Here is a 27,459-nt window from a genome sequence, read left to right on the forward strand (position 1 = left end):
GTAGAGAGGATGACTGGGCATGTACTTAAGTATCGTAGGAAACATTGCAAATGATGCACAAGTGTTACTGGTATTCACTAACCTTTGGGTCGTAGCACACTTACTTTGTGGTTGCACAAATGAGTGATGAAGCTGCTGGTGTAACCAGGTAATCAGTGGGTTTGTGCTGCCTGTCACTACTTGAGCCAGTTAAGCAGAGACAGGGTTGAATCATATATCAGTGTTTATTCCAATACTGCCAGCAGAATGGGAGAGCAGCAAGTCATCCATAAAAATCTGCTCTGCATCCCACCATAGACAGCTGCGTATATTGGGTCGGGGGACAAAGATTACATGGGGAAGTAGGCAAAAGGTATGCCAAATGGACAGTTTAAAGGTCTGGAGATTTGCAAAGGCCTTCACGTATGCAAAGAGCTTGGGATCTTCAAAGGGTTTGGTGATATGCAAAGGACAGGGGTCTTCAAAGAGCTGTGGGCTCTGGTTTCTGTAACAAGGTTGTTAATCTTCCCATGATAATAGGCAGCTCCCTGATGGGAAAGATGGGCTGCATTTCCAGGTGAGCTCCAAGGTCCCCTACAACTCCCAGCCAGGTTAGAATGTGCCTTCTTTAATCAGAACAAAACAATCACAGTTAACAGAGCATGATTAATATTTCTTACAATTACACCTGCTCCCCAACATTCTATTTCTGCCCCTATCACTGGCATTGGCTTCAAATCACCCTACTTTAATGTTTCAGTAGTACCTGACTCACTTCACCATAACCTGGTGCAACACTTCAGAGAAGGAAGCAAAGACGAAAAAAGCCAGACATTAGTAGCATTACTCACATATCTATGCCAAATGATGCTCCTGAGGATTTTGAGGCCTCCTCGCATTTCCTGTTCAGGCACAGTAGTCTGACTATGGGTTGATAAGGGTTGGTGGGAGGATTATATGAGTGAATGTGTAAAAGACAACTGGCTCATGGCCAAGGACACAGATGGCACTCTAGCTAACTCTCCTGGGCGACTAGTTCTAGATTGTGTACCAGAAAAAATGACTACCTATTCTCTATTGGCAAGGGCCCTCATCCCAGATGTTAACATAGTATGCATCAAAAAATATAGATAGTACATCTTCTCCGACCTGAGAATGAGGGAATTACCTTTCTAAGCCTCTTCTAGAATTAAGACTTTTTTTTTTTTTTAAATATATTTTATTGATTTTTCACAGAGAGGAAGGGACAGGGATAGAGAGCTAGAAACATCAATGAGAGAGAAACATCGATCAGCTGCCTCCTGCACACTCCCCACTGGGGATGTGCCCGCAACCAAGGTACATGCCCTTGACCGGAATCGAACCCGGGACCCTTGAGTCCACAGGCCGACACTTTATCCACTGAGCCAAACTGGTCAGGGCTAGAATTAAGACTTGATAGCCAAAAGTTTATATTTTTTCCAGAAGTGAAAATGGTTTTTGATGTATAACAGGGTGTTTTGAATGAAGGAGCAGTCTGCTCATGCTCATGAACCTCTTAGCAAGAGATGAAACAGCACAGAATTGTCTAGATTGGAAATCACAAAGGTCAACTATGGATTGCAAAGTGTTTAAAAAGATTGGTACTTCTCGGCTGGTGTGGCTCAGTGTTTGAGTGTCGACCTATGAACCAGGAGGTCACAGTTCAGTTCCAGGTCAGGGCACATGTCAGGGTTGTGGGCTCGATCCCCAGTAGGGGGTGTGCAGGAGGCAGCCAAGCAATGATTCTCTCTCATCGATGTTTCTATCTCTTCCTCTCCCTTCCTCTCTCTGAAATCAAAAAAATATATTTTAAAAAATAAATTAAAAGATTGGTACTTAAATATCACTAAAGTGTAGGGAATAAATTGATGAGAATATCTTGGTATTGAAGAAATATGTTTTCTTAATTTTTTAAACATCTAGTCTTGGTACCAATTTTGTCTCAATTTCTGCTAATGAAACCACATAGATGCCTGATTTCCACAGTTTAAGTATCCCATGGCAACATGATCTTGTGCTTCTTTCTTTCATTTCCTTCCTCCCCCTCCCCTATGTTTTCTTGAGAGAATCATAAGGTTTCCTGTTTCTCAACTGTTGAATCTATTTATGAACGAAACAGTTTAGCACAATTAAGCAGGATGCCTCATTCATCAAACCTTCATTTCTCTAAGACCCTCATCTGTCAGTCACCAAAAGCATATGCGGAGTGGGAGCCCGGTTTCGTTAGCATGCCACATCTGTTGGCAATTACAGAGGCACATACAAGGCCATTCCTGCCATGGCATGTGCTACCCTGCGCCTTGGGTCACAGGCCCTCGGGGACATTTACAAAGTGTTTGCTTTTTAACTGTCCTGGAACTAAAGAGTTTAATTTTTCCTGAGAATGTGTTTATGTATCTTGTAAAGGAACTAGTGTTCCCTTTTGCTTTTCCTTATTATGGTGTGTGTGCGCGCGCGCGCGTGTGTGTGTGTGTGTGTGTGTGTGTGTGTGTGTGTATTTTAAATCTTTAAATACCAAGAGTGTTATAATTCTTAGTTATCCTTACTATCTGAATGAGTTACCACCATACTGGAGAAAAGAGGAAGTGACCTACACATTCTTTAGTGTTTATTGAAGAGAAGCTTGAAGAGAATTGAGAATGTGGCTGAAGAGAGAAGCGGTTAGAACCCAGGCTCCACTGTCCAATGAGTTAGAGATCGTTTGAAAATCTGGTTGCATTTTTAGTCATGCAAATTTACTGTAACAAATTTTTGCCATATATCCAAGTAATATGTAATTTAAATGCAACTGAAGAATGCTCAGAGAGCAAAGGGAAGCTAATGTTTATTGAAGAATTATATGGTGCCAAATGCATTACATTCATCAGTTTATCTACTCTTAATTTATTTTTTAAATATATTTTTTATTGCTTTCAGAGAGGAAGGGGGAGAGAAAGAGAGAAAGATAGAAACATCAATGATGAGAGAGAATCATTGATTGGCTGCCTCCTGCAAGCCATCCCCCACCCCCACTGGGGATGGAGCCTGCAACCCAGGCATGTGCCCTTGACTGGAATCGAACCCAGGACCCTTCAGTCCACAGGCTGACGCTCTATCCACTGAGCCAGACCAGCTAGGGCTATCTACTCCTCTTAATACCCGTTGCTGTTTCTGCTTTACACGTGAGGAAACTGAGGCTAAGACCTGCTGGAAGCACCTTCCTAGTGGTATGAGGTACAGTGCCGATCTGAAACTGACTTTGACTGCAAATCCTGTTCTCTGCTATCTTTCCAGCCCTGAGATGATGTTAAAAACAGTGACGAGTGGCAGCTTCCTAGCTCATATAGGCTTTACCATCAAGGCAGCCTGGTCCCCCAAAGACACACTCAGCCTTACACACACAAATCCACTGATTTAGCTGGATTTGTGTCTAGATTATCCCATATATCAAGTAATGCTGATATATGGGATCTCTTCGGTTTCTGCTTTGTAGCCAGCTTAAAATGTCTCCAAACTAGCATGGTCCCAGAGGAACACTAAGAATGATGTCTTACGTTAACCAAGTAGATGCTGTGCTGTCCTGTATTAATTAAATTGCTGCTGGTTAAATGAAGAATCCTTCAGGTTGGCTTTTGAAGTGTGCTGTGCTTCTGTGCCTCTGGGAAGAGCCCATTTTGAGCTTTTGCTACCCAAATGGGAAGAAAGTTCCCACCAGGTATCCTTCAGAGGGCTTTCAACTGACCCCCAAACATAAGAGGAATCTAGCTTCCAGGGAAGTTTTTAATAAACCTCATTATTTGACAATTAGTCAAATGTCTAGAATCAGGCATTCCTCCATTATTTATTTTTCCACTGATGGTTATGTTTCAAGGCTCTTTTGATGTTGTTCGCCCCCCAGGTGGTTGTAAATGGCCATCGCTACTAATAGGCTGGCTTTCACAGGCGCCTGCTAACAACAGCCTCATGAATATTCAGCAGGGGCATTCTGTGTGAAGAGCTGGGGAATAGGTGACCTGCCAAGTCTCTCCACATCTAGTATCTATGAGAGTGGCTGCAAATTATAGGGGACAGAAGAACTGGCCTTGTGCTGTGGAGAAAAAAAAAAATGAAGGGGAAACAAGACACTCTGTGGCTCCTGGTGCTTCTCTCCCAGGTGCTGGCCACTGAGGTCAGGCCTCCCACCCCTGTCCATGGAGCTGTCCTTCTCAGAGTCCCCCAAAGAGAACCAGAATCTTCTCTCTCTTTTAATCTTCTGTTATAATGGTGATTTGCATTACATCTTGAATAGTAAATGAAGAAATCCAAAACAGAATTTTAAATTGAAAAAGCTTTATCCACTAGGAATCCAGTTGCATTAATTTGGTGGACTAAAGGTGAGCTAAATTACCCAAGTTTGTGCATTCATTACCTCATTCTAATCCTCACCATCACAAATGCAAAAGCTTGTCATTAAACTTGAGAACTGACAAGAGCTGGGATTTCTCAATATGAGTGTTGAAAGATTAATTTGAGAAGATCTCACTAAAAACACAAAAGGTTATTGCTAACATGGGACATTTTATATTCATAGTCTGTACCTGTTTTAAAAATGTCTATTTGCAGTAAGTGGTTTAAAAAGAAGTTATACATTTAGAGCATTTGATCAGATCTTAAACTGGAATACTTACAGTTATTATTGTGTTCTGGTGATATACAAGCACCGTTTATAAATAATATTAGGAGCTACTTTGTCATCAAAAAATATCTGACTTCTAGTTATTAAACATTTTATCTCCAAAGAGAATGAAAGAGAGAAAGAGAAAGGGGAGGGGAATTAGCTCTTTATTGTTGTTGTTAATCCTCACCCAAGGATATTTTACCATTGATTTTTAGATAGAATGGAAAGGGGTTGGGGAGAGATGGAGAGAGAGAAACAGATTTGAGAGACACACATTGATTGGTTGCCTCCTGCACTCACCCAGACCGAGCTGGGGATTGAGCCTACAACCCAGGTACATGCCCTTGAGAAAATCAAACCCAGGACCCTTCAGTCCTTAGGCTGACGCTCTATCCACTGAGCCAAACCACCTCGGGCAGCTCTTTTTTTCACCCATTTTCTTATAATATGATTTCAAAAAAAGGAAGTACTTACTTCTCCGGCAACATTTCACAAATTGTGTTTGCCTTGAGAATATTGTTGGTAAAGAATAAATCTATATATATATAAAAGCCTAAGTGACCAACTGATCAGCGACTAGCCACCAGCTACGATGCACACTGACCACCAGGGGGCAGACTCTCAACGCAAGAACGGAAACCACAAACATGGAACAGACTGATGAATCTCAGAGGGAAGGGGGGAGGATGAAGGGGGAAAAGAGATTAACCAAAGAGCTTATATGCATACTAGAGGCCCGATGCATGAATTTGTGCACTGGTGGAGTCCCTTGGCCTGGCCTGCAGGGATCAGGCCAAAAACAGCTCTCCAATAACCCTTGAGAGGTCCCAGATTGCGAGAGAGCACAGGCCAGGCCAAAGGGCTCCACCGGTGCACGAATCTGTGTACCGGGCCTCCAGTGTTAGTGATAAAAGCAATGGTAATAAATTTCATGCAAGTATTGTTAATTTTTATCAAACTAGCTGCCAGGCTGGTAGTGGGGTAAAAATGTAAATATCTTATCTTTGATCACTAGACTTTTAATTTTATATATCTCTCTATGCCTTGATTTATACATTCGTAGCACATTTTAAACATCTGTGTTCAAGATGATCATTTGGAGAAAGGAAACTAAAAGGTTCATGGCTTCTTTGATTCCTGTTGTTTAATTCTACATTCAATTCCCAATTGAGACTTCTGTGAAGAGAAATTTTACACAACTTGCTTACTTTCTTATAAACTATATAACCTAGAATGGCTTTTTGAAAGCCAAAATGTGATTTTACTATGAATTTTCAGATTCTGTGCAATTGTTAAAGAATTAAAACGTCAGTTTCAACAGTGAAATGAAAATGATTGGGATAAAGTGCTGGAGGCTGATGGTCCCTCAGCTCTATTACCACAAGGTCCCTTCACCCCCTTGCATTGCATCTGTTAGTTTGAAAAGTTTTTGCACTCAGAACCCAGGGTCTGCTTGAAAAGACAAAACGCTACTTTAGGGTAACAGACTGATTTTTAACATTATTTTTTATCACAGTTGATTAATTTTAGCCATGGAGAGTTTAAAAGAACAGCTTGATTAAAACTACTGTAAACAAAAGAAGAAAAGGAACAAATTGTGCATAGCTTAGCTTATAAAATATGAAGTCCAAGCTATGCTTGTAATAACTTTTATAGGTGACCCTTCTGTTTAAAAAAATAATAATTTATAATATTACCGCTTTCCAAACTAGCTAAGCAGCCCTTGTTATTAAGAAAAGTGCATTGCTTCTAACTAGCCTTCCTGTGTGTTTCCCTGTTTTCTGAAAGCACAGGCCTAGAAGCGGATCTAATGACCTAAGGATACAGTCTGCAGTCCCCCTTCCATCGAGCCCAGACCTAGGGACACAGATTCTGCTAATGTCAGAATAGTCTGCTCTTCCTTTCATCTGCTCATTAGTACAGGATTTCTTCTTCCTTTTCATGAGCAGAAGACAGTACTTTGTTACAAGAGCATCTGAAAAACCTCTGAATCCTTTTCTGCTGGAGAATTGTTTGTTTTGTAGTCAATAAACAAAGGATGCCCCTTCTGAAATTTGGCTGGGTAACTCCTAAACTGAGCATTTTTCCTTCTCAACTCTACCCCTTCTGTGTATTGACCTCAACTTAGGACAGGGGTTGGGAGGTTGAGCCTGTCTTTAACTTGAATGGCCTTTTGGAAAGACGTATTTATGCTGGACTCGGTAGTATTCAAGCAATGTCATTTAGAATCTCTTGTAAAACTTGTTAAAAGTGCAAGAATCCTAAGTCTCATGCCCAGAAACACTAATGAAGTAAGCCTAGGGTGGGACCCAGCATCTTTATTTTTCTTTCATTTCCTTGTTGATTGAGATGTAAGGCATCTGGGAACCATCCTTTGAAGACAGTGAGTTCTGAGTTCTTGCTCGCGTGTTCGCACAGCCGTTGGAACCACCTAAGAGTTACGTGATCTAGGCAGTGTCTTCCCAGGTTTGTTAATGTCATTGGGGTCAGAACCAGAGTTAACAACTAAGCTACTTGGCATGCACAGCAGTCTGGCGGACATGAGAGTGCTTGGGAGTGGGCAGGCCTGGGTGAGGTCCAGGGCCCAGCTGGCGAAGCTCTGGCAGTGCTGAGTGACTCTCGCCACGGCTCTTTTCCAGGGTCTGAGTGCAGATAATCATCTCGGCCTTCTACCCACGTAATACCAATGCTCTGACAAATGGTGAGACACAACTTGTAAAAATAAACCAATTTCTACATGCTAGTGTAGTTACATATGTAACAGATTTCCAAAAACCAAACACCCATAGAAAACACAACATTTTCCTTACATTTTATAATAATTTTCCTCAGTTTTTAGATGGTGGTTTATAAAACCACTTCCTCAGACTCTCCCCATAACTTTCTACTTTCCCTGCAGCCTGTCTCAATTCATTTCTATGAAAATACTGGGATCCCAAATTACATGTCCCATTTCTAGTGCCTTCCCCCTCCCCCCAAGTGGTGCCCTTGAAAATCTCACAGTTCCCACACCCAGAACCTAAGAGATCTGCCATATCTGACTGGCCAAAAATAACACAGAGCTGCTGAGCTAGCCGGGATATTGTACGGGATACAAGTCAGGTTAAACCACAGATGCCTTCCAACCATGAGTCAGTGTGCGGGCGCCTCTACAGAAGACTTCTTGCAGGAGAGAGGTTGCTGCCCGGGGAAAAGTTCTCATGTGGTTCTTTGGAACTGGAATTTTTGAAAGGAAGCATCCTTGCCCACCGTCACCAGAGAAACCTCCATCATTGTCTTACCCGCCTCATCCTTTCCAAACACTAGGTGCACTTCACATCAAAGCAGCGTGTGACAAGAGTCCCTATACCCTCTGCTTTGTCCACGACCAGGAAGATGCCTGTGGTTGGACAAGGCAGGTTTATTACGCGTTGCGGCGAGGAACACGCACTCTGAGGAATCGTGAGGCATCCACTCAAAGGATGCTAGAAAGGACCTGGGGGGTTGGGTTTGGGTTTGGGTTAGGGTGGCTTTGGGGAGGGTCCAAGGAAGCAGGGGTTTGCTTTACAGTGGGAGCTCTCTGGAAAGAGGGCAAGTCTACGACTGGGTATCTTAATGACGGTGTATCTTAACAAATCTTGTCTGTAGGGAGAGCAGACCAGATGGAGACCAACGTGGTGGCGGGTGAAAAAGCAGCCACTCAAATTACTCAGAAAAGGGGGATGTTTAGCACTTGGTGGTTTGTACAAACCACCGTGACTTTGTTTTAGTCAGGGCTTTCACAAAAATATGAAGTGGCTTGTTTTGACTCGCTTCATCCTCGTCAGAGAATGCCCTTCTCCGATACCAGTGTTCTCGGAGATTCTTTATGTGTCCAGCAGGAGAACAAGATGGCTGGACTTTGTTAACAGCCCCAACACATACCTGTAAGTGTCACCCCAGGTCTCAGATGTCAGGGGCTATCTTCTTTTTCAAATCAAATGTCTTTGTAGTATAAAATCTGTTTTAAAGAACTATGATGATTTTTTTTTGGGGGGGGGGGTCATAAACATTGTAGATGCTGTTTCTTTAATCTTCAGTTTGGCCATTGTTTGTCTGTGATCAGTTTCTTGAGTTGCATTTTCCTAGCATTTAGGAACTTATGCATTAGGGGCATTTAGGAATTTAGGAACAATAAGGAGAGCGAGGAGAGGCTCCTCCACATGAAGCAGTGGGCCAGTAGGGAATATCAGGAAGAACAGAGGAGAGAGATGGTAGCCAAGGTCTTCTTAAATGTAAGGGATGGATGGATGGATGAATGCATGGATATAAAATATCAGGCCCATCTAAACTTCTTACCACCCCAGATAAGCAGCAATGATCATGAATACCTCTCGTACCTGAACCCACGAAAACAGATGTCTACCATTTTATTATATATGTATGTACATATGTATGTATTACATTTGGTATTGATACATAATACTGAAATTATAGGCTGCCAAAATTATGTAGAAAAGCAAAAAATGTCCCAGGAAGTTTTGTTTTGTTTTTTGTTTTTTGTTTCCTAGCTAAGGGGAAAATAGGTAGGATGAAAACTTGGTAGAAAACTGTAGTATGCAGCACTTCGTTTTAACACCCATTATCTTTGGAATATGTCAGAAATCTCTTGTTAGCTGTGGTTATTCTTAGAATCATAGGGTTTAAAGTCTATGAAACGTTCATTCTCATGTAAACATGGGATGGAGTCAGGGTGGTGGAGGCATGCATTCCGTTCTCAGCAGGCACTTCTGCAGAAACGGTAGTGAGGGATCCTTCCCACGATCTCAGCTGTGCCCCTCAGTGGCATAGATAACTAGAGAGACTCAGTTGATGCTTATTTCCCTGGGCAGAGAGGACCTCTCACTTTCCGTATTCTTTGTAAAGACTAAGCCTAGTGACAGGTTAAACTGCCAATTAGAATAGGAAGTCTTCATGGGAAACCATATGCTATTTCTTTGCCTTCTACTTTAAATCTAAAGTCTTGTCATAGCCAATACCTAGAGTCTCTGGCACCATAAGGCTTCACAAACAAAGGTAGGGAATGCCCTTGGTAAGCCCCTCGTTCCCTTGTTGGGGGTATGTGAAAGTCTCTTTGCCTCTTTTCTTTTTCCCTCAGAATGCGCATTCTAAGAAGAACAAAACTTTTCTCTGATAACTCTTATAAAACTCTTTTGTGCCTGGCTCTCCAAGGATTAAGAATTGGACACATAATTCTCCATTTATTTCTCAGGTGTCAAGAGAGAATTGAGTTTAAAGGCTCCAATTCCCTTGCAGGTTACACTGTCTATCTAGATGAATTAGTATTCAACACAGCTTTGGGAAAATCTCAAATGATTTGCAGGTTTGCAAATTGTTCAGCCTCATAATGAAATCTCAGGCTGAGGGAATCGCTGAGCAGTTCACTAGCATGAGCTTTTCCCCAGATGTCTGTACATCTTGTATCAATTCATTCATCTGCCTTCTGTGCCTTGTCTATACTGGACAACCAAGAGCTACTTGTGAAAGTCACATACACACTCACTTGGAGCCGCTGCAAATTCATGGCCTCCCACCTTAGCTGGGCCCTCAATGAGGCCGCATACTCCTGCTGCTCCATGTCTTCAGTCAGTTCCTCTCCCAAACTGTCATCACTAACCTCATTCTCCACCCTCATTTCCTCCCTTGCTCAGCAAAGGGCAATTCATTATCCTTCTACTCCCACTCTTCCTTCGGATACAATAGGATATGTGTTCCTCTTTTCATTCAGGCTTGTGTTTTGGGTCCTGTATGCTTCTACCCCATAAACACTTCAAACTGGCCATTGTTTCTATCCTATAACTTCCATTTTCTTCTCTTCATTAAAGTTTTCTCTTCAGAATAGAAAATATTCTCAAGTCTTTTCCATTTTTAAAATACTCACCCGAGGATATGTCTTTATTTATTTTTTGGAGAGAGAGGAAGAGGAAGAGGGAGTGGGGGTGGGGGGAAGAGAGAGAGAGAGAGAGAGAGAGAGAGAGAGAGAGCGCGCGCAAGCGCGAGAGCAAGTGCATGCCCTGGCTGGGAATCGAACCCACCACCTTTTGGGGCATAGGATGGTGCTCCAACCAATTGAGCTACCCAGCCAGGGCTCAAGTCTTTTCCATTTTTAATACAATGCAAACACCTTCACATGACTCCATGTCCCCCCAGCTCTTTCTTTTCTCTGGAGCATGCTCATCTCTTCTCATGCATTTCTTGTCATACTGAAGTCTGAATTCCCCCTGGAGTAGTCCACCAAGACTACCTTCCAAGGACTCAACGGTCCTTCTTTTGACTATTCGAATGGCCCATTCTAGCCCTTTCACTTCTTTTTCTGAATCATTGGCTCAGTTGACCACCGCCCACATCTTGCAACTCTTCACTTCATTAGCTTCTGTGCACTTCTCTTTTCTAGTTTTGCACCTCCCTCTTCCTCATTCCTTTCAGTTTCCTCTCCTTGTGCTGGTCTCTTAAGTGTTGTATGTGCTAGGGTATCATCCTTGGACTCTTTGCTTATTATTCAGTTCACTGTTCCTAGAAGTTGACTCTATCGGTTCCCAAATCAGATCTCCAGGTTTTAAAATCCTTGTAGCCAACATTACCCCTTGGATGCCCTATAGGTACTTAAACTCAGCATGCCTGAACTTGTATCTCACTCTCCAACCCGTCTCTAGGAAGAGCAAATTATCGTCCTAGTCACTCAACCTGAAAGCTTTGCATTGACTTAGACCTCTCTTCCTCATTCAGCCCTTTCCATTCAATTGATCCCCGTGATTATATATATATACTCACTTCTATCAAAAGATAACCTCTCCTCTATTCATTATGCTGTTGCTTTAGTTAAGACACTCAAAAGTTCTCATTACTACATTGTGGATATTTTCCTAAAATGTGGCTTCCCACTGCTTCCTAGGCAAACTCTTGACCATGGTATGTAAGGTCCTTTATGAACTGACACCTGAAAGATGGGGCAAATGTGTAGCTAGTGATGGACATTACTTTGAGTAAAGCACTTTTGATGCTTCTCTTGAAATTATCATGTTTTCTTTGATTACAAAATCCTCATTTTTAACCGGTTAATAGGTAATCCGTATTATTAACCGTTGACAATCCACATTTTTAACCAGTTAATAATGCCGATTTTGTAATCAAAGAAAACACGATAATTTCAAGAGAAACATCAAAAGTGCTTTACTCAAAGTAATGTCCATCACTAGCTATACATTTCCCCCATCTTTCAGGTAATTTGTGGATACCTTCCCAATAGAACTTTTCTTGTTTTGAGGCAAACTATTCTGAGACCCAATTTTCCACTTCTTCGTACGTTTTGAAGTGCTGCTCAGAAAGTACGTGTGCCATTGATCAGAACAAGTGGTAATCTGAAGGAACAAGGTCTGGTGACTACGGCGGGTGGGTTAATATTTTCCAGGAAAGATCTTTTAACATGTCTTTAACTGGTTTTGAAGTATGTGATGGTGCGTCATCATGAAGCAAAATTACTTTGCCGTGTCTTCTGGCACATTCTGGTCATTTTACTATCAAAGTGTGGTTCAAATTGATTACTTGTTGTTGGTAGCGATCAATATTAACAGTTTCACCTGGTTTTAGAAGCTCATAAAACACCCCACCTTCCTGATCCCACCAAATGCAGAGCATTGTCTTCTTTCGGAAACGATTTGGCCTTGCAGTCGATGTTGATGGTTGGCCTGGATCAACCCATGCTTTTGTGCGTTTGGGATTCTTAAAATCCACTTTTCATCACCAGTCACAATTCAATGTAAAAAAGACTTTCTTTCATGCCATTGAAGCAACATTTTACTGATGACTTTTCAGTTTTTCCATTTGTCTTTCATTCAGTTGATGTGGCACCCATTTTCCTTCCTTTAAAATCTTTCCCATTGCTTGTAAATGATCAGAAATTGTTTGCCGAGCAAGTTTCATCTTTCTGCAAGTTGTTTTTGAGTTTGACATGCATTTTCATCCAATAGTGCTTGTAATTGTTGGTCTTCAAACTTTTTTAGTTGACCTGGATGTTCTTTGTCTTTCACATCGAAATCATCACTTTTAAAGCATTTAAACCAGCGTTCACAGTATCTTGAGATGGAGCATGTTCACCATAAGCTTCCCAAAGTATACAATAACTTTCAGCAGCACTTTTCTTCAAAATAATGAATTAAAATTTCCCACAAATTTTTTGGCACAAAATTCGACATTTTTAAGTGTAAAAATATCTGTGATGTTAACACCGTCAGAAAATTTGACATATTAAGTTTTGAAGCTTGTCAATACAACAAAATAGCATACATATCAAATCGCATATATATCAACATATGTGTAACTCCGTCTATTTTTTAAAAATCCACATTATTAACCAGTATACCTAGTAGTTGGTTCCTTCTATCTGTACCCACTTCCCTAGGCAGAGCTGATCTTTTTTGAAAGATAACATCCCAGAAAGAACTGAGGCAATCCTGAGACCTCATATTTGAACACCTTGGTTCTGGCCTTAAGAAGGTTGTTGGTGCCCTTTGCACAAACTATAGAGTCATGCTGCTCCTGCCCAGAAAGCAGCCTAGTGAGCTTGGCTGGTCTGTTCTGTGGACTTTTCAGGAAACTGCAAGTACTTTTGCTCAATGAGTCTGTTACCTTTTTTTTTTTAATTTTTAGTAGAAAACAATTTTTTGAATGCATTTTCTTCGGAAAATAGCTAATGATCACAAGCAACATAAAGTTTGCAGTGGCCAATTCCAACATGACTACTTGATGAGTATGTCAACCTTAGACGCTCTTCTTCAAATTTATGAGCACACAAGAATATATTGAAATGCCTGGTTTGCTATTCATATGATGCCTTGCATATAGAAAATGCTTAATAAATTGCGTTTGTGAGTCAGTTTATACATATGGAAATATGTAGATGATCGTAAACACCATTTTATAGTCCTACTCTGTCAGGAATCAGAGAGTTCAAGGTCCTAGCAACTAACACATATTTCAATGGCCTCCATATTAGTCAGGGTAAGTGTGATGGTAGCTGCAACAATCAACCCCCTCTCGGTGGCTTAACAAATAAACAATTACCTTTTGCTCATGTCACCATCCAGTTTGGGAAGGGATGTTGTACACAACACAGTTATTCAGGAACCTAGACTCCTTCCTTCTACTGGCCTTGCAGTGTGCTAAGGCCTCAGACCCATGATGATGTCCTCCACAGAAATCTCTGCAGCTGGTCAGCCAGATAAGGGGGGGGGGGGGGGGGAGAGTGAGAGAGAGAGAGAGAGAGAGATCGATCACAAGAGTGGTTTTTGGAGCCAGGCCTAGATGTAGCACAAATCCCATTGGCCAAAACAAGTTCCATAGCCCCATGGTGCAGGGAAGCTATGAAATCTAGGCTTTCTGTTTAGGAGAAAAACAGCAGAATAAAATGAGTAGCAAACACATAGCTCTGTCTCTAACATAGCCTTTATCCTCTTCATTATTCCAGTTATTCTGGGTATTCTGAAAGTTTTAAACTCCTCCTTCCACTTTCTCTCAAATATTAATGGCACCTCATGATAAGCTGGTAGAAAGAGGTGGGAATACACAAATAATACCATCTTCCCAACTTTGCGCCAACCTCTTTTTTCTTGATGATGGCTCTCTGCAGCTGCTTCCTAATTAGTCAGTTCAAAAACTAATTCAAGGTCTACCATGAGCCAATCACTGTCTTAGGTCCCGGGGAGTCAGTCACAAATAAGACAGTCTCTGCTCTCAAAATGCTCAGTCTAGCAGGATCCAGTCCTACTGTGTTGTGTCCTATCATCGAGTCTAAAAAGCTTTCTCCAGTGTCCTTCTCCCTCTTAAACTGCTTCTAGGTCCTTCAGAGAAGAGACATTTTGCTGCCTCCACACCAGCTCTAGACAACTCTCTTAACATGTTCGTCCAGTGACACTCTGTGTTTTCAGGATCCTTCTCCTGACATCCCTAGAATTAATTTTGAGAGAAAAGTCTAGATGGTGTAACTCAGTGCCATACTCCTGCTTATTACTAAAACTCTCTTTAGATTGTGCCCTAATGGATGGCAAATTCACTCTGTTCCCTGGCACAAGGTGAGCTCTCATACTGTCTAAGTGGATCTGGCTGTCCTAGGAGTTGCATCACATGCCTCTGGAGAACATTTGATCTTAGGTAGCTAGAAGAATTGGGGGTCGTTATGCAAATTAGGTCCCAGACACAGCCATTGGTATCCCATGATTTACATGCAAACTAAACTCTATAAGAATGTGTGTATACAAAATTCAGAAATTTTGTGGGGAAGACTGCCTTAGGCCTGTTAAATGTACATTTAATTTAACACAGCAAACAATATTTTTTTTAACCAAGTTTTGGAACATTCAAGATGCCAAATTTCACAAGATGAATTCTATGGAAGAAGTCCCAAAACTCCCTCTCTGATCACTTCCTATAAAACTTGGAAGGGAAAAGTGTTTGTTTTGGTGGGTTTAACTCCACCCTTGTTCATTTTGGTTACAGAAAAATTCTTAAAATGTTTTTTTGAGCAAGTGGTTTCTCCTAGTGTTAAATTCTCACCATCCCTGAAATGTTGTAAGAGCAGCATTAGTTGTCCTCAAGGAAAACCTCAAAGGATGGAAAAAAACATATTAATGAGCACAATAATTCAAAACCTCTTAAAATGTTGTTTCCACGTGTGGTAGGACATTCTGGGCATGTCTCTGAGAAATGGATATTTCAGATCTTGCTTTTGTAGATACAAGAAACCAATCTCCAGGTAATTCCTCCTTACAATTCTTTTACAACTTACCTCCTAGAGAATTCCTAAAGTACCTTACTCGACAGTAATGTAGATTTCCCAGAGTTAGAAAATTATGGGAGAAGGGAGTGAGCTGGTACCTCAAGTAATTTTACTTGCCTAGTCCCCTGACATTTAGCTAGCTACATACTTACATTGCCAGGACAACCACTTTATTAATTTAGTGACGCGGCAGTGAAATTGTTTGCTCCTTCATAGCATAGAGAAAATATAAGCATGTTTACTACTGTAAAGGAGTTTTAAATCTAGATGTGAACACTAGAAACAGGAGCCCTAACTGGAATGTAAACTCCATGAGAGACAGCCATATTCACTGGTGCCTGAATACCACTTAGCATATGTAAATCCTCACCAATGATTTGTTGGATGAGTGGGGACCAAACAGTATAAAGGAATATATCATCAGGCACTAAAAGTGTAAAAGTGGAAGGTGTTCAGAGAGAATAGTGAAGATGTATGAAGACAGTAAAGTAGAGAAGAGCCGTGAAGAACTATAGACTTTGAACAGTTGGAAAAGAGAGGGGTGGTAAGACTAGGCAAGGCGAAAAGAGAGAAATAGCAGAGAAGGGAATTACCATGGTGCAGCTGGGAAATGGACTCCACTCAGGTCACAGGAATCACTTGGAAATACAATAGAAACCAGGCGATAAGGGATGAGTATAGATTTTGTCACGCCATCTGGGTTTGTATCCTAGTCCTGCCATTCATTCAATAACCTCCTTTAGAATCATTTAATATCTATAATTTGGGAATAATACTATAGGACATATGTTAAATAAAAACCAAGAAGATGTGACAGATGAAAAATTATAAACTTTAGCTACTTAGAAAATGAAAATATTATTGCTGTTATTGATGAAAACAATTTTCTGGGTGGCCTTTTGATTCTGGTAGTTTCCACAGAGTGGGAAAAAGGTTCATAGAATGGCCCTGGGATGTGTGTCTGGAAAGTAATACGTAAAAAAAAAAAATCGAATGACTACTTATTGAATACTTTCAAAACAGGACAAATGAGCCCTAGCCAGTTTGGCTCAGTGGATAGAGTGTCGGCCTGTGGACTGAAAGGTTCCAGGTTCGATTCCAGTTAAGGGCACATGCCTGGGTTGCGGGCTCGATCCCCAGTAGGGGGCGTGCAGGAGGCAGCCAGTCAATGATTCTCTCTCATCATTGATGTTTCCATCTCTCTCTCCCTTCCTCTCTGAAATCAATAAAAATATATAGTAGTATATATTTTTAAAAAAGGGACAAATGAGAAAATTCTTTTTGAGAGTCCTAAGTTTTAGAAGTTATTTTGAAGTTAAATTTGCGTTATTAATTTAAATTATCATGGATTGTATACATTTATTTCACAAAATTATTATGTGGAAACTAAATATCCATTCATTCACTGAGTCAGTGGAGGAACTCGATTAGAATAATACCCAACCGCTCTTGTATTGTTAAGGAATGTTAGACAAAGCTTTATTATTGTCAATGACTCTTATCTTCAGAGAAATTTAAAAACATTGATTTAAACTTCTTTTCAAATATATTCTCAAATTAAAGTCATTGTTTCTGAGAATGCCTAGAAGCAAAAAGATGTTGGTTGTCAGTTAAACTATTGAAGAAGCAGAAGTGAAAACCGCATTTTCCTGGAGGAGAGGTTGTTCCAGCGATGCTGGCATTGTCTTAAAACAAATGTGGGCAATATATTCTGATTGTATAGATGATTTCAGCAAATGCACAGCACGCCTAGCAACTTTCCTGTTCTGACTCCAAAGCACACATCACTAATCAATCACATTCTCTCCAGCTGAGTCTTCGTTTAGTCATTTATTCTCTGCACATAGAGGGTTCTAGAAGCCAGTACAAGTAGGTCAGAGTTAGCATAGGCAAAATGAAACCTACCTACTATTATTTTAGAGTGAAGGATGGCGCTACAAAGGTCAAACAAAGAAACTGCCTATCACTATTAATGACCTGTAAGTGTATAAGTGCATATGATTCATAGATCCAGGACTTACATGAAAGTAACCTCCCTTCCCACATATTGCTTTCTTCACTTAGTTGGCCCTTCATTATTTTTTTAAAATATATTTTATTTATTTATTTATTTATTTATTTATTTATTTATTTATTTATTTTTTTACCGAGAGGAAGGGAGAGAGATAGAGAGCCAGAAACATCGATGAGAGAAACATCAATCAGCTGCCTCCTGCACACCTCCTACTGGGGAGGTGCCGGCAACCAAGGTACATGCCCTTGACTGGAATCGAACCCGGGACCTTTCAGTCCACAGGCCGACGCTCTACCCACTGAGCCAAACCAGTCAGGGCTGTCCCTTCATTATTGATTCATTTGATTGGTGAAATCCACTTCTCTCTCCCTTTCTCTCTTCCCCTCTGCCGCTCCCCCATCTCTATCTCTATTTGTATCTCTATCTCTATATCTCTCTCAGTTTACTGATAAGTCACCTTATATTAGGTGCTAAAGAGATTAAAAAAGAGTTTATCAAACTTCCTGCTCTAGACAGACAAGCCTACAGGATGGTATAGTGAGGGAGACAAGACCTAGTCAAATCCTGCTCCTTTTAAAAATTAATGTGATCATGTGAGCTTTTTGTTTAAAAATGAAAATTCACTTAAGCTGTAAAAAAATAAAAGGATGTGTTGCTTTTTGGATTTTTAAAGCCACCTCTGATATCAAGAAAGCTGCTCGTGGAATTTCTTGGCTCAATTCTGATAGAAGCTAGAAGCTAAGAAGACCTTAGAAACCAAAACACCTAATTACTAAATGATCCCCATCCAACCACAGTACTATGTGGGTTAAGCTGCCTTTTCCAGGAACACTGCGGGAGCCGGGGAAGAGGTTCTGTGATGGGAAATTGGTGAGGCCAGAGTGATTTCTGTTCAACAGGAAAGTTGTGTCTGCTGCTGTTTCTCCCAGTTCAACATGTCATGGAAGGCTGGCTGCTTTGCCACAGTGACATGTCTCCGTTCATCACGTCCTTTGCTTGAAGTTTCAGAGATTCAGATTCAGATTTTGGTGTTTTTATTGGAAACATAGTTTGGGGGTCAGAACGGCCTGAGTTCAGGTATTAGCTGTGTGATTGAGGCCAGTTCTCAACCACTCTAACTCTCAGTGTCCTCATCTATAAAATGAGCAGCTCAGATTAAAACTAGTTCCTGAAAGGGCTGCTGGGAGGCTGAGGCTAGCTAGAGGGTCCAATGCAGTGTCCAGCACTCTGCCTAGATGCTGTAAGGGAGGAATAAATCTAGCCCATTGTTACCACTGGTAATGCTTAGCTGCTGTGTTAGTTTCCAGTTGCCCCTATGACAAGTCACCACAAACTCAGTGGCTTAAAACAATGCAGAGTTGTTCTCTGACAGTTCTGGAGATCCCAGTCAGAAATCAGTTTCTCTGCGCTAACATTAAGGTATTTAGCAGGGATGGTTCTTTCTGGAAGGTTTGGGGTGGGGGAAGTCCACTTTCTCGCCTTTTTCAGCTTCTAGTGCCTTGTGGCCCCTTCCTCCAGCTTCGGAGTGCACCCCTCTATCTCTGCTTTCCTCATTACATCGCCTTCTGCTCTGACTCCTGGGTCCCTCTTAAAGGATCTTTGTGATTACATTGGATCCACCCTGATAATTCTGAATCACAGACCCTTAATGTAATCGCATCTGCAAAGTCCCCTTTGCCATATGAAGTAACACTCACAGGTTTGGGGACTAGGATTGTGCACATATTTGGGAGCCAAGATCCAGCCTACCATGTTAACTAATCAGAGTATTGAACACCCTGGCGATCATTTGCTCCATATTGCTATAATGCAGAGTGGTGAGTATAACTCTGAGGACATGAAAGCTTGAGATGCCAACCAAACAAATCATTTAGAAAACTCAGAAACTTTTTTCTGTAACATCATTCCCTCCTTCCATCTCTGTCTTATCTCTACTTACTCAGGAACGGAGGTGTTAATTCAGCTATGTAGAACTAGAGGCCCGGTGCACAAGATTCATGCCAGGGGCTCGGCCCTCGCAGCCCCGGCTTCATCCAGAGGTTGTCTGGATGGTCGTTCCGCCGTTTGGTCGATTTGCATATTATGCTTTTATTATTACAGATAGAAGACTGCGTGTGATCCTCAAACTCAGTAGACCTGGGTTCCCAGTTCAGCTGTGCAGCCTGGAGGAAATTACATGACTGCCTCAGCTTATAGTCCCTTCTGAAACAAGAATTTGAGGAAGCCACTGATGGCACTGAGGAAACGAGTCAGAGAGTGAAAGGGAGCTAATGTAAGCTGTGTATAACTGAGCAGGTTACTCCTGTGGGCCACTGCCTGACCTCTGGGATCCGGAAGACAGTGTAGAGCATGCCTCCCAGGTACCCAGCCGGAGGGGAGGAAGCTTTCATCATTGGCGAAGGGCTAATCCATCATTTCTGGCATGCCAGCCTGCTCTGCTCCCTGGGAGAGTGTCTGAATTAGGACATCCACATCCATGAGGGAGCTGAGTGCCATGCACCTAGGGCTGTGAGTGTGACACTGGCAGCAACTGCTCCACTTGCCTTCCCACCCCCAGCCGTGAGAACTTGCACTGACATTTCTGAGCCCCCAGTTTTTTATCTCTAAAATTAGAGAGGAGAGCAAACTAAACCACTTCATTGTGTACTCCCAGAACTAATAATCTGATTCTTCATGGTTTGGTTTCCTCTGGCACTAGCATTTGCCTCTAGCCTCTGCACTGGTGACTGTGAACTGACCTGGGCTGACCTGGTCATGTGTGACCCTTTGGTTACTTTTGATCAATCATGGTAGCCTCTGCAGAAGTTTGGAGGTAAGGGTTTCCTACTTACCTAGCCTTCACTGCTAGGTTATAATGAACAGAAATCTCAGGCAAATACTGACACATACAACACATTCTTTCAGTACACGTGTTAGCAAGTAGACACACATGTGACCTGTTTTTATCAACTTGAGCATGTTCCACCTCTCTAGTTTTAGCACATTACTGAGCACGTACTCTGTGTCAGCACCCTGCCAGATGCTTCGGAGACCTTGGCAAATGAAGCAAAGTTCCTTGCTCTCCTGGCCCTCAGATTCTAGAGCTGTGCCTGACATGGTAGCCCCTAGCCACCAGTGGCTAACTATATAAAAGCCTAAAGAGCCGAATGACCGAACAACTGGTCAACTGGTCGCTATGACGTGCACTGGTCACCAGAGGGCAGACGCTCAATGCAGGAGCTTCCCCCTGGTGGTCAGTGTGCTCCCACAGTGGGAGCACCACTCAGCTGACTGACAGGCACCAGACACGGCTCACGCTGGCCGCCGCAGCCTAGAGACTGTAGTGGAGCGGCAGCGAACCTACCAAGTGGCTGCAGGCGCAGCGAGGCCGGGATGAACAGGAGTAGCAGGCAGCGTTGGACTGCCGGTTTGGGCCCGATCCCCGCAGGTTACACCACGGGACCCCATCGGTGCACGAGTCTATGCACTGGGCCTCTAGTCTAAATATAAATGAGGTCAAATTAAAAACCCAATTCTTTGCTGCTGAGCAGCCACATGTGGCTACTACGGGGGTCACTCAGATCTAGAATGTTTCCATCGCAGAAAGTTGTATTGGATGATGATGATAAGTAAACGAGAGAACCTTAGAAGTTGTAAGTGCTGTGGAAAAGAGAAGAGGAGAGAAGAGTACAGGGGATTAGCAGTGCTGGAGGTGGATAGAGATAAGTTGTATTAAACAGGGTGGTCAGGTAACTGTTTTTGAGAGGTGAGATTTAAATTTCTTAAAGGAGGTGAAAGACTTGAAGGAGGTGAGGATGTTAGCTAAGCAGGTAACTGAGGGAGGAGCATTCTTCTATGGTAACAGGTGGAAAGGCAGAGTATGCTGGTGGTGATGCTAGTAAGGACGTAGACATGATGGGAGGATGTGGAAGTTCTCATCTCATTAATCAGCATTGTTTTCAGAGAATTCCTCATGACAAATGCGTTCAGATCAAGGTTGGCTTTTTTGTTAATATTTCTATTTAAGGGTCCACTGATGACTCACTGTTTTAAAAGTATATTCTAAACGTTTGTTCCTTGTTGCACAATTTCTCCATGAGGAAATTGAGGCACAGAGAGGCAATATTTTGTCATGTAGTAGAAACAGTTCCATTGCCATTTCCTTCTGACTCATGATACCAAAAACTCCTGCTGGCTATTTGAATGTGTTCCTTGATACAGGAGTCTGGGAGTTCTTAAATAAGAACTCTGATTTTTAATGGCTTGAAGGAATTAGTTCAATAAACAAAATCAATGAAAGAACTGGAAAGATGAATAAGAACCAACTGCTTTCTTTTCATAAATTTATTTATTTATTTAATTTATCTTTATTGTTGGAAAGTATTACAGAAATCCCCTGTTGACCATTTCCTCCCCACTCCCACCCCTTCCCCAGGCCTTCACTGCACTATATTGTCTGTGTCCATGAATTATGCATATATACATACAAGTTCTTTGGTTAATCTCTTCCCACAATCCTTTGCCCCCTTCCCTCTGAGAATCTTCAGTCTGTAGTCTCCACCAAAAAACTACTAGATTTAATCAATGAATTCTGCAATGTAGCAGGATACAAAATGAATGCCCAAAAATCGATGGCAATTTTATACACCAATAATGAACTCTCAGAAAGAGGAACTAAACAAACAATGCCATCTACCATTGTAACAAAAAATTAAGTTAATGATGAATAAACTTAACGAAGGAGGTAAAAGACCTGTACTCTATAAATACTGCTCAAGACTGAATTTTCATGAAGCCATGCTGTCCTTTATCCAACTCCTTTCCCCCCATTGTTTGCTGAAATAATTGACGTGCAGTAAAATGCACCTAGTTTGATAAGGTTTGATAATCATGTACGCCTGTGTAAGCACCACCCAAATCAGATGTAGCATTTCCTTTGCTCCAGATAAATTTCCTCCTTCTCCTTTCTAGTCAACTCCAAACTTCACCCCATCTCCAGAGACAACCACTATTGTGATTTCTCTCACCAGAGATTACTTTTGCCTGTGCTTGAACTTCACATAAATGAAAACACACAGAGTATTGTCACATTTCTTTAGCACTACATCCTGTTTTTTAGATTCATCCATGTTGTTGCATTTGTCAGTAGTTCTCCTTTTTGATTGTTGAATATTTTCAATTGTATGAATAAGCCACAATTTCTTTATCCATTTCTCTGTTAAACATGCATTATCCTTGTTTACCTTGGGGCAAGTGGGAGGGGGGGGAAGCATTGATGCATAAAACTACTATGTACATTCTTCAGTATTTTTGTGAATATGTGTTCTGTTTCCCTTGGGAAAATATCCAGGAGTGGAATTGCTGGGTCAGAGTGTAGATGTATATTTACCCTTGTAAGAAACTGTTTTTCGAAGTGGATTTAAATTCCCACCCACGGTGTATGGGAGTTACAGTTGCTCCACATCCATTTGGGTCCTTACTTTTGTGTCCCCATTCATGCTTTGCTTTGACATGTTGCCCTGCTTTATTAGAGCATCTTACCTTGTCTCTCCTTGAGCAGGACTGCAGTTGTGCCTCCATCATCTTTGCACACCCACAGTCTGGCCTTCCTCAGAGCTGGCTTTCTTTAAATCTATACAGAACAGGATAAAATGGAACCCAGTGAAGGAGCCGGGGACTCTGGGAATTCTGTACAGACAGCAGAGTGGCCCCAAGAATTCAATATGGCCTGCCTTTCCCGTGGAGGAGGGTAGGGGTCGGGGAGTGGAGGGGGGATGCTGCAGCATTGCAGCCTGAATGCAGGGCTCCTGTGGCCATTTGTTACAGACTTCAGGAAAGGCTTTCCACCAGATTCATAGCAGCAAGTGATACCAATTATTGGATTTCTTTTCCAACATAAAAGATAGCTACTTGCAGCCTTTCGAAGCTGGTAAATGAGCCATTGATCTTACCTGTAGAACACTGCAGGGTGTTTTTGTCCTGTCTTAGCTTCCAATATCCTGTGACAGGAGTGCACCTCCGCAGCCAGCTGGTCTACTTGTTATTCCCTGGGCATACGCTGTGCATCCCCTCCTGTGTGCCCTCCCCCCAGTCTGGGGAAACTCTGACGAGGAATGCCTTTCTCCCTCTTAGAAACTAGGTCTCCAAGGCCTGGCCCGAATGCCAATATCTCTGTGAAGCTTTCTCAGCTGCTTCATCCTTCAGTTAATATTCTTTTCTGTGAATAACTGTAACCTTCCGAGGAGAGGATGACAGCCCCCATCCTAGCTTCCAGGGCTCCTACAATATAGGGCATCCCAGGGCAGAAGCAAGCTCCCTCAATGACAAGTCTAGGTGTAGGTCTGTGGCCACATTCTGGGGTGCCAGCTACTGTGGCCGAACCTCTCTCTGCACATCCCTTGCTCAAAGAGCGACTCCACCTCTGGCCAGCATCTGGAAGCAGTGAATTGCTTCAGGCCTTGTTTCCTCGCTCACCGGTCAGTGGAGAGCTGGAGGTGCGTTCAGGAGCACATGTTAGAGCACTCTGGCCTCTGGGCGTGGGAGGCGGAGTGATATGCCTCTGCCGCACGCCGTCAGCACAGGCAGCTCATTTTCCGAGGGAGACGGAGAAGCAGTCGGCTTAAATTTGGCAATTATCTTGAACAAGACAAGAGAGGGGGCCGAACAACCCTCCAGGTTTTCTTTGCTCTGTTCTCTCTCGCTTTCTCTCAAAACAAATGAGCACCTTGCCTGTTCCCTCAGATGCTCTGGCAAGTTACCCCACATGTCTTCCTGAAAGGCAGCCTGGAAAGCAGTCTTCTCTCTCAATTCCCATTGTCTACACTGGACTCCAGAAAAGTCCTTCGTCTTGAATGCTGGACAATGGGAGCTGGAGTGCCTGGGAATATTCCTTCCCATGCTGCCTGGTTTGCCCTTGGCCATCTCTTCACCTCGTTATGGCAATCCATCTTCTCTTCGCTCCTAATCTCTACAGATTGTGTTTATTCATTCAAAAAGGTTTAACACCTTTTATAAAAATCTTTCCTTTTTCACCAGATACCACGGTAGGAGTGAGAAGTCCAACAGTAGTCAACAGAGAAATTGTGCTTACTTCCAGAGCTGACACCCACCAGGAGATAAAGAGGCAACCACACAACTGTCCTGATTTCATCTTATTAGAAGTACAGGGGCTGTAGGGACACACAGAATGAGCACTCAGTCCAAATAAGAGGTGGCATTTAAACTAGTAAGAGTTACCCAGAAGTCAGTTGAAAGACATGAGGGTAGAGGTGGGACACTTCACATAAGGGACAGGTGTGGGAACACCCAGAATCTGAGACCATGGCACAGAAAGGAGCTGAAAGAAGTTTGGTGTGTTTGCAAGTCAGAACGCAGGAGAAAGTGGTGAAAAATGAAGCTCAAAGGCAATGGCATTATCTTAACCGGCCTTTTGTGCAAGTTTTGATAAGCACCAGGGACTTCTAATAGCAAAGGGCAGCCATTGCAAAGCTTAGGTAGGAGCGTGAAAGGACCCCTCTTGTGTTTGGAAAGGTCACTCTGGCAGTAGCTCTGACAGTGTGGATTGTAGGGGCAAAGCTGGAGCAGGCAGGAAGACCAGGCAAAGGATGAAGAGGGCCTCAACAACAAGGGGAGTGGCAGGATGGATGGAGATGGATGACTGACAGTATCATGGCCCGGTGATGAGATGTGAGAGTTGAGGGAGAAGAGAGCGTGAAGGATAAGGTCAGGTTTCAGGCTTGGATTATGGTGGTGCATTCACAGAAGCAGTGAACCCAGGAGTTTCAGGTTCGGGGAGCAGAGGCAAGAAGTCCTTCTGTAGTGGTATGTGTCTGGGCCTCAGGAGAGGACTGGGCTAGAGCGGGTATCAGTCATCAGAACTCGATGGTCATGCTGCCATGAGAGGAGGTTGCACAGCCCAGAGGAAGAGAAGGGCTGAGGACACTAGGACAAAGTATAGAGAAGATGGAACGGGGCAGCCAGGGCGTGGGCCAGCCAGGATGGGGAGTCACTCCGACAGAAGCCAGGGGAAGTCTTTCCAGAACAGATGGACAACCAGGTCCAATGTCCCAGAAAGACATTCTTATACCCACGGGATTTTACAACCGGAAAGGTGATGTTGATAAGTGCAATTTCAGGGAAGGAGTGCAGTGAAGTAGATGGAAAACTGAGTGGGGAATGAGGAAATAAAGATGAAAGAAAGGAAACTCAAGAGATTTGGCGCTAATGCAGCGGTTCTCAACCTGTGGGTCGCGACCCCTTTGGGGGTCGAACAGCCCTTTCACAGGGGTCGCCTAAGACCATCAGAAAACATATATAATTACATACTGTTTTTGTGATTAATCACTATGCTTTATGGTCAATTTGTAACAGTGAAATTGGGGGTCACCACAACATGAGGAACTGTATTAAAGGGTCACAGCATTAGGAAGGTTGAGAACCACTGCTCTAATGGGAGGAGGTAGAAAGAGCATTAGCTAGAAAGGAGTATGGGGTGAAGGAATGTTTGTTTCTTAAGATGGGATAAACATAAACAGAATTTTAATGTATTTTAGAATGAGGTAGGGAGATGAATAGGTATAACCTGTGGTGAGAAGCAATTGTGGGAAATAAAGCAAATAAAAGATGGGAGAATATGGGCACTGTATTTGACTGATAAAAAAAATTCTCTGATGGTGAGCTTAATCCCCAACTTCCCAAAGGACTAGCGAATCCAGTTCCATGTGGAAGAAGCAGGTCCTAGGACAGTCTGTTCTCAGGTGAGGGTGGCCTTGGGCTAGTTCAGCCGTGGGCAAACTACGGCCCGCGGGCCGGATCCGGCCTGTTTGAAATGAATAAAACCAAAAAAAAAAAAAAAAAAAACCGTACCCTTTTATGTAGTGATGTTTACTTTGAATTTATATTAGTTCACACAAACACTCCATCCATGCTTTTGTTCCGGCCCTCCGGTCCAGTTTAAGAACCCATTGTGGCCCTCGAGTCAAAAAGTTTGCCCACCTCTGGGCGACTTATGTCTCTCCCAGAAGTGGAGAATCACACCCACCCCTAGATTCTCCTGTAATTTAATAAGGACATATAAAGTGCATAGAACAGTGCCTGGCGCACAGTGGGCAAATGTCAGGTAGATGTTAGCTGTAATCATGTACTGATGCTGAAAGTTCCAGGAAAATAACGCGTCCAGTAGCTTCTCCCCCGGGCTGCTAAAGATACTGAAAAACACATCCTTGTGCAGTTGTTTTCGAACTGGCTGAAAATCGGGCCTGTCCTCTGGGGCTGGGCCTGGGCCTGTTCTGTGTGCAGAGACGTGGTTTGTATTGCTTGGCTTCAGCAAGGGCAGCAGAAGCATCCATTCTGAAGGCCGTGCGTGCACAGCTGAGAAATCTCTTTTGGGTTCCTATCCTGTTTGTTCCCAAAGCCTTTCCTCTGGCTCTCTAATGAGATTTCCCTATCCAGGAGGGGTGCCAAATGCTGGGAATTTCCCAGTACTCCCGCAGGCATGAGACTTGCAGCGCTACAGTGGTGAGGATTTTGAATTGTCCTTTGAAGGGGCCACATACTGTTTGTCTGTCCAACTGTCTGCAAGCTGGTGGAGCTGAAATTATAGGAGACGGAAGATTGTGAGAGTATGTTACACGGTAGCTGGCACATGGCTGGTGACCCATAAGCATGGGTTTCCTTTCTTGAAGTTACCGAGACTAGACTGTGTCCCCACAGGGCAACATGGCAGGGTGGCAGCCACATGGGACTTACTGAGCAGCTGTGTATGAACCTGGGCTATTTGCATATCTTCTTGAGCCTATTTTTCTCGTCTGGGAACAAAGCCTGATACTAACCACTGTGCCAGTCAGTGTGTTTTAGGGATTAAATGAGACAACATATGTGGAAGGGCCTGGCATCTAGTAGGTCGTCAGTGTTTTTCCTTCTCCCTTTTCTGTGTCCCTGTTTTTACTATGAGGTAACCATGTTTACTCTCACAGATCTGATATTATTTCTTCACACCAAGTCAATATGTCAAGTATTTGGTCACACCTCCTCTCTCTGCGT

General features: G+C 42.7%; 1 protein-coding gene across 3 annotated transcripts in view; it reads left to right on the top strand.

Annotated features, from left to right (window-relative positions):
* CPQ (carboxypeptidase Q) overlaps nt 1-27,459 on the top strand; it is a 338,008-nt gene that overhangs the window by 285,745 nt on the left and 24,804 nt on the right. Inside the window, exon 9 of one of the 3 annotated variants that reach the window (XM_036337810.1) lies at nt 24,454-24,541. The exons of the other annotated variants lie outside the window; for them this stretch is intronic. Within the exon in view, the coding sequence (XP_036193703.1) occupies nt 24,454-24,541 (88 nt within the window). The remainder of the gene's footprint in view (nt 1-24,453; nt 24,542-27,459) is intronic. 3 annotated transcript variants of the gene reach the window in all.

The sequence above is a fragment of the Myotis myotis genome, unplaced genomic scaffold (assembly GCF_014108235.1).
Source record: "Myotis myotis isolate mMyoMyo1 unplaced genomic scaffold, mMyoMyo1.p scaffold_m19_p_16, whole genome shotgun sequence".
Classification (NCBI taxonomy): domain Eukaryota; kingdom Metazoa; phylum Chordata; class Mammalia; order Chiroptera; family Vespertilionidae; genus Myotis; species Myotis myotis.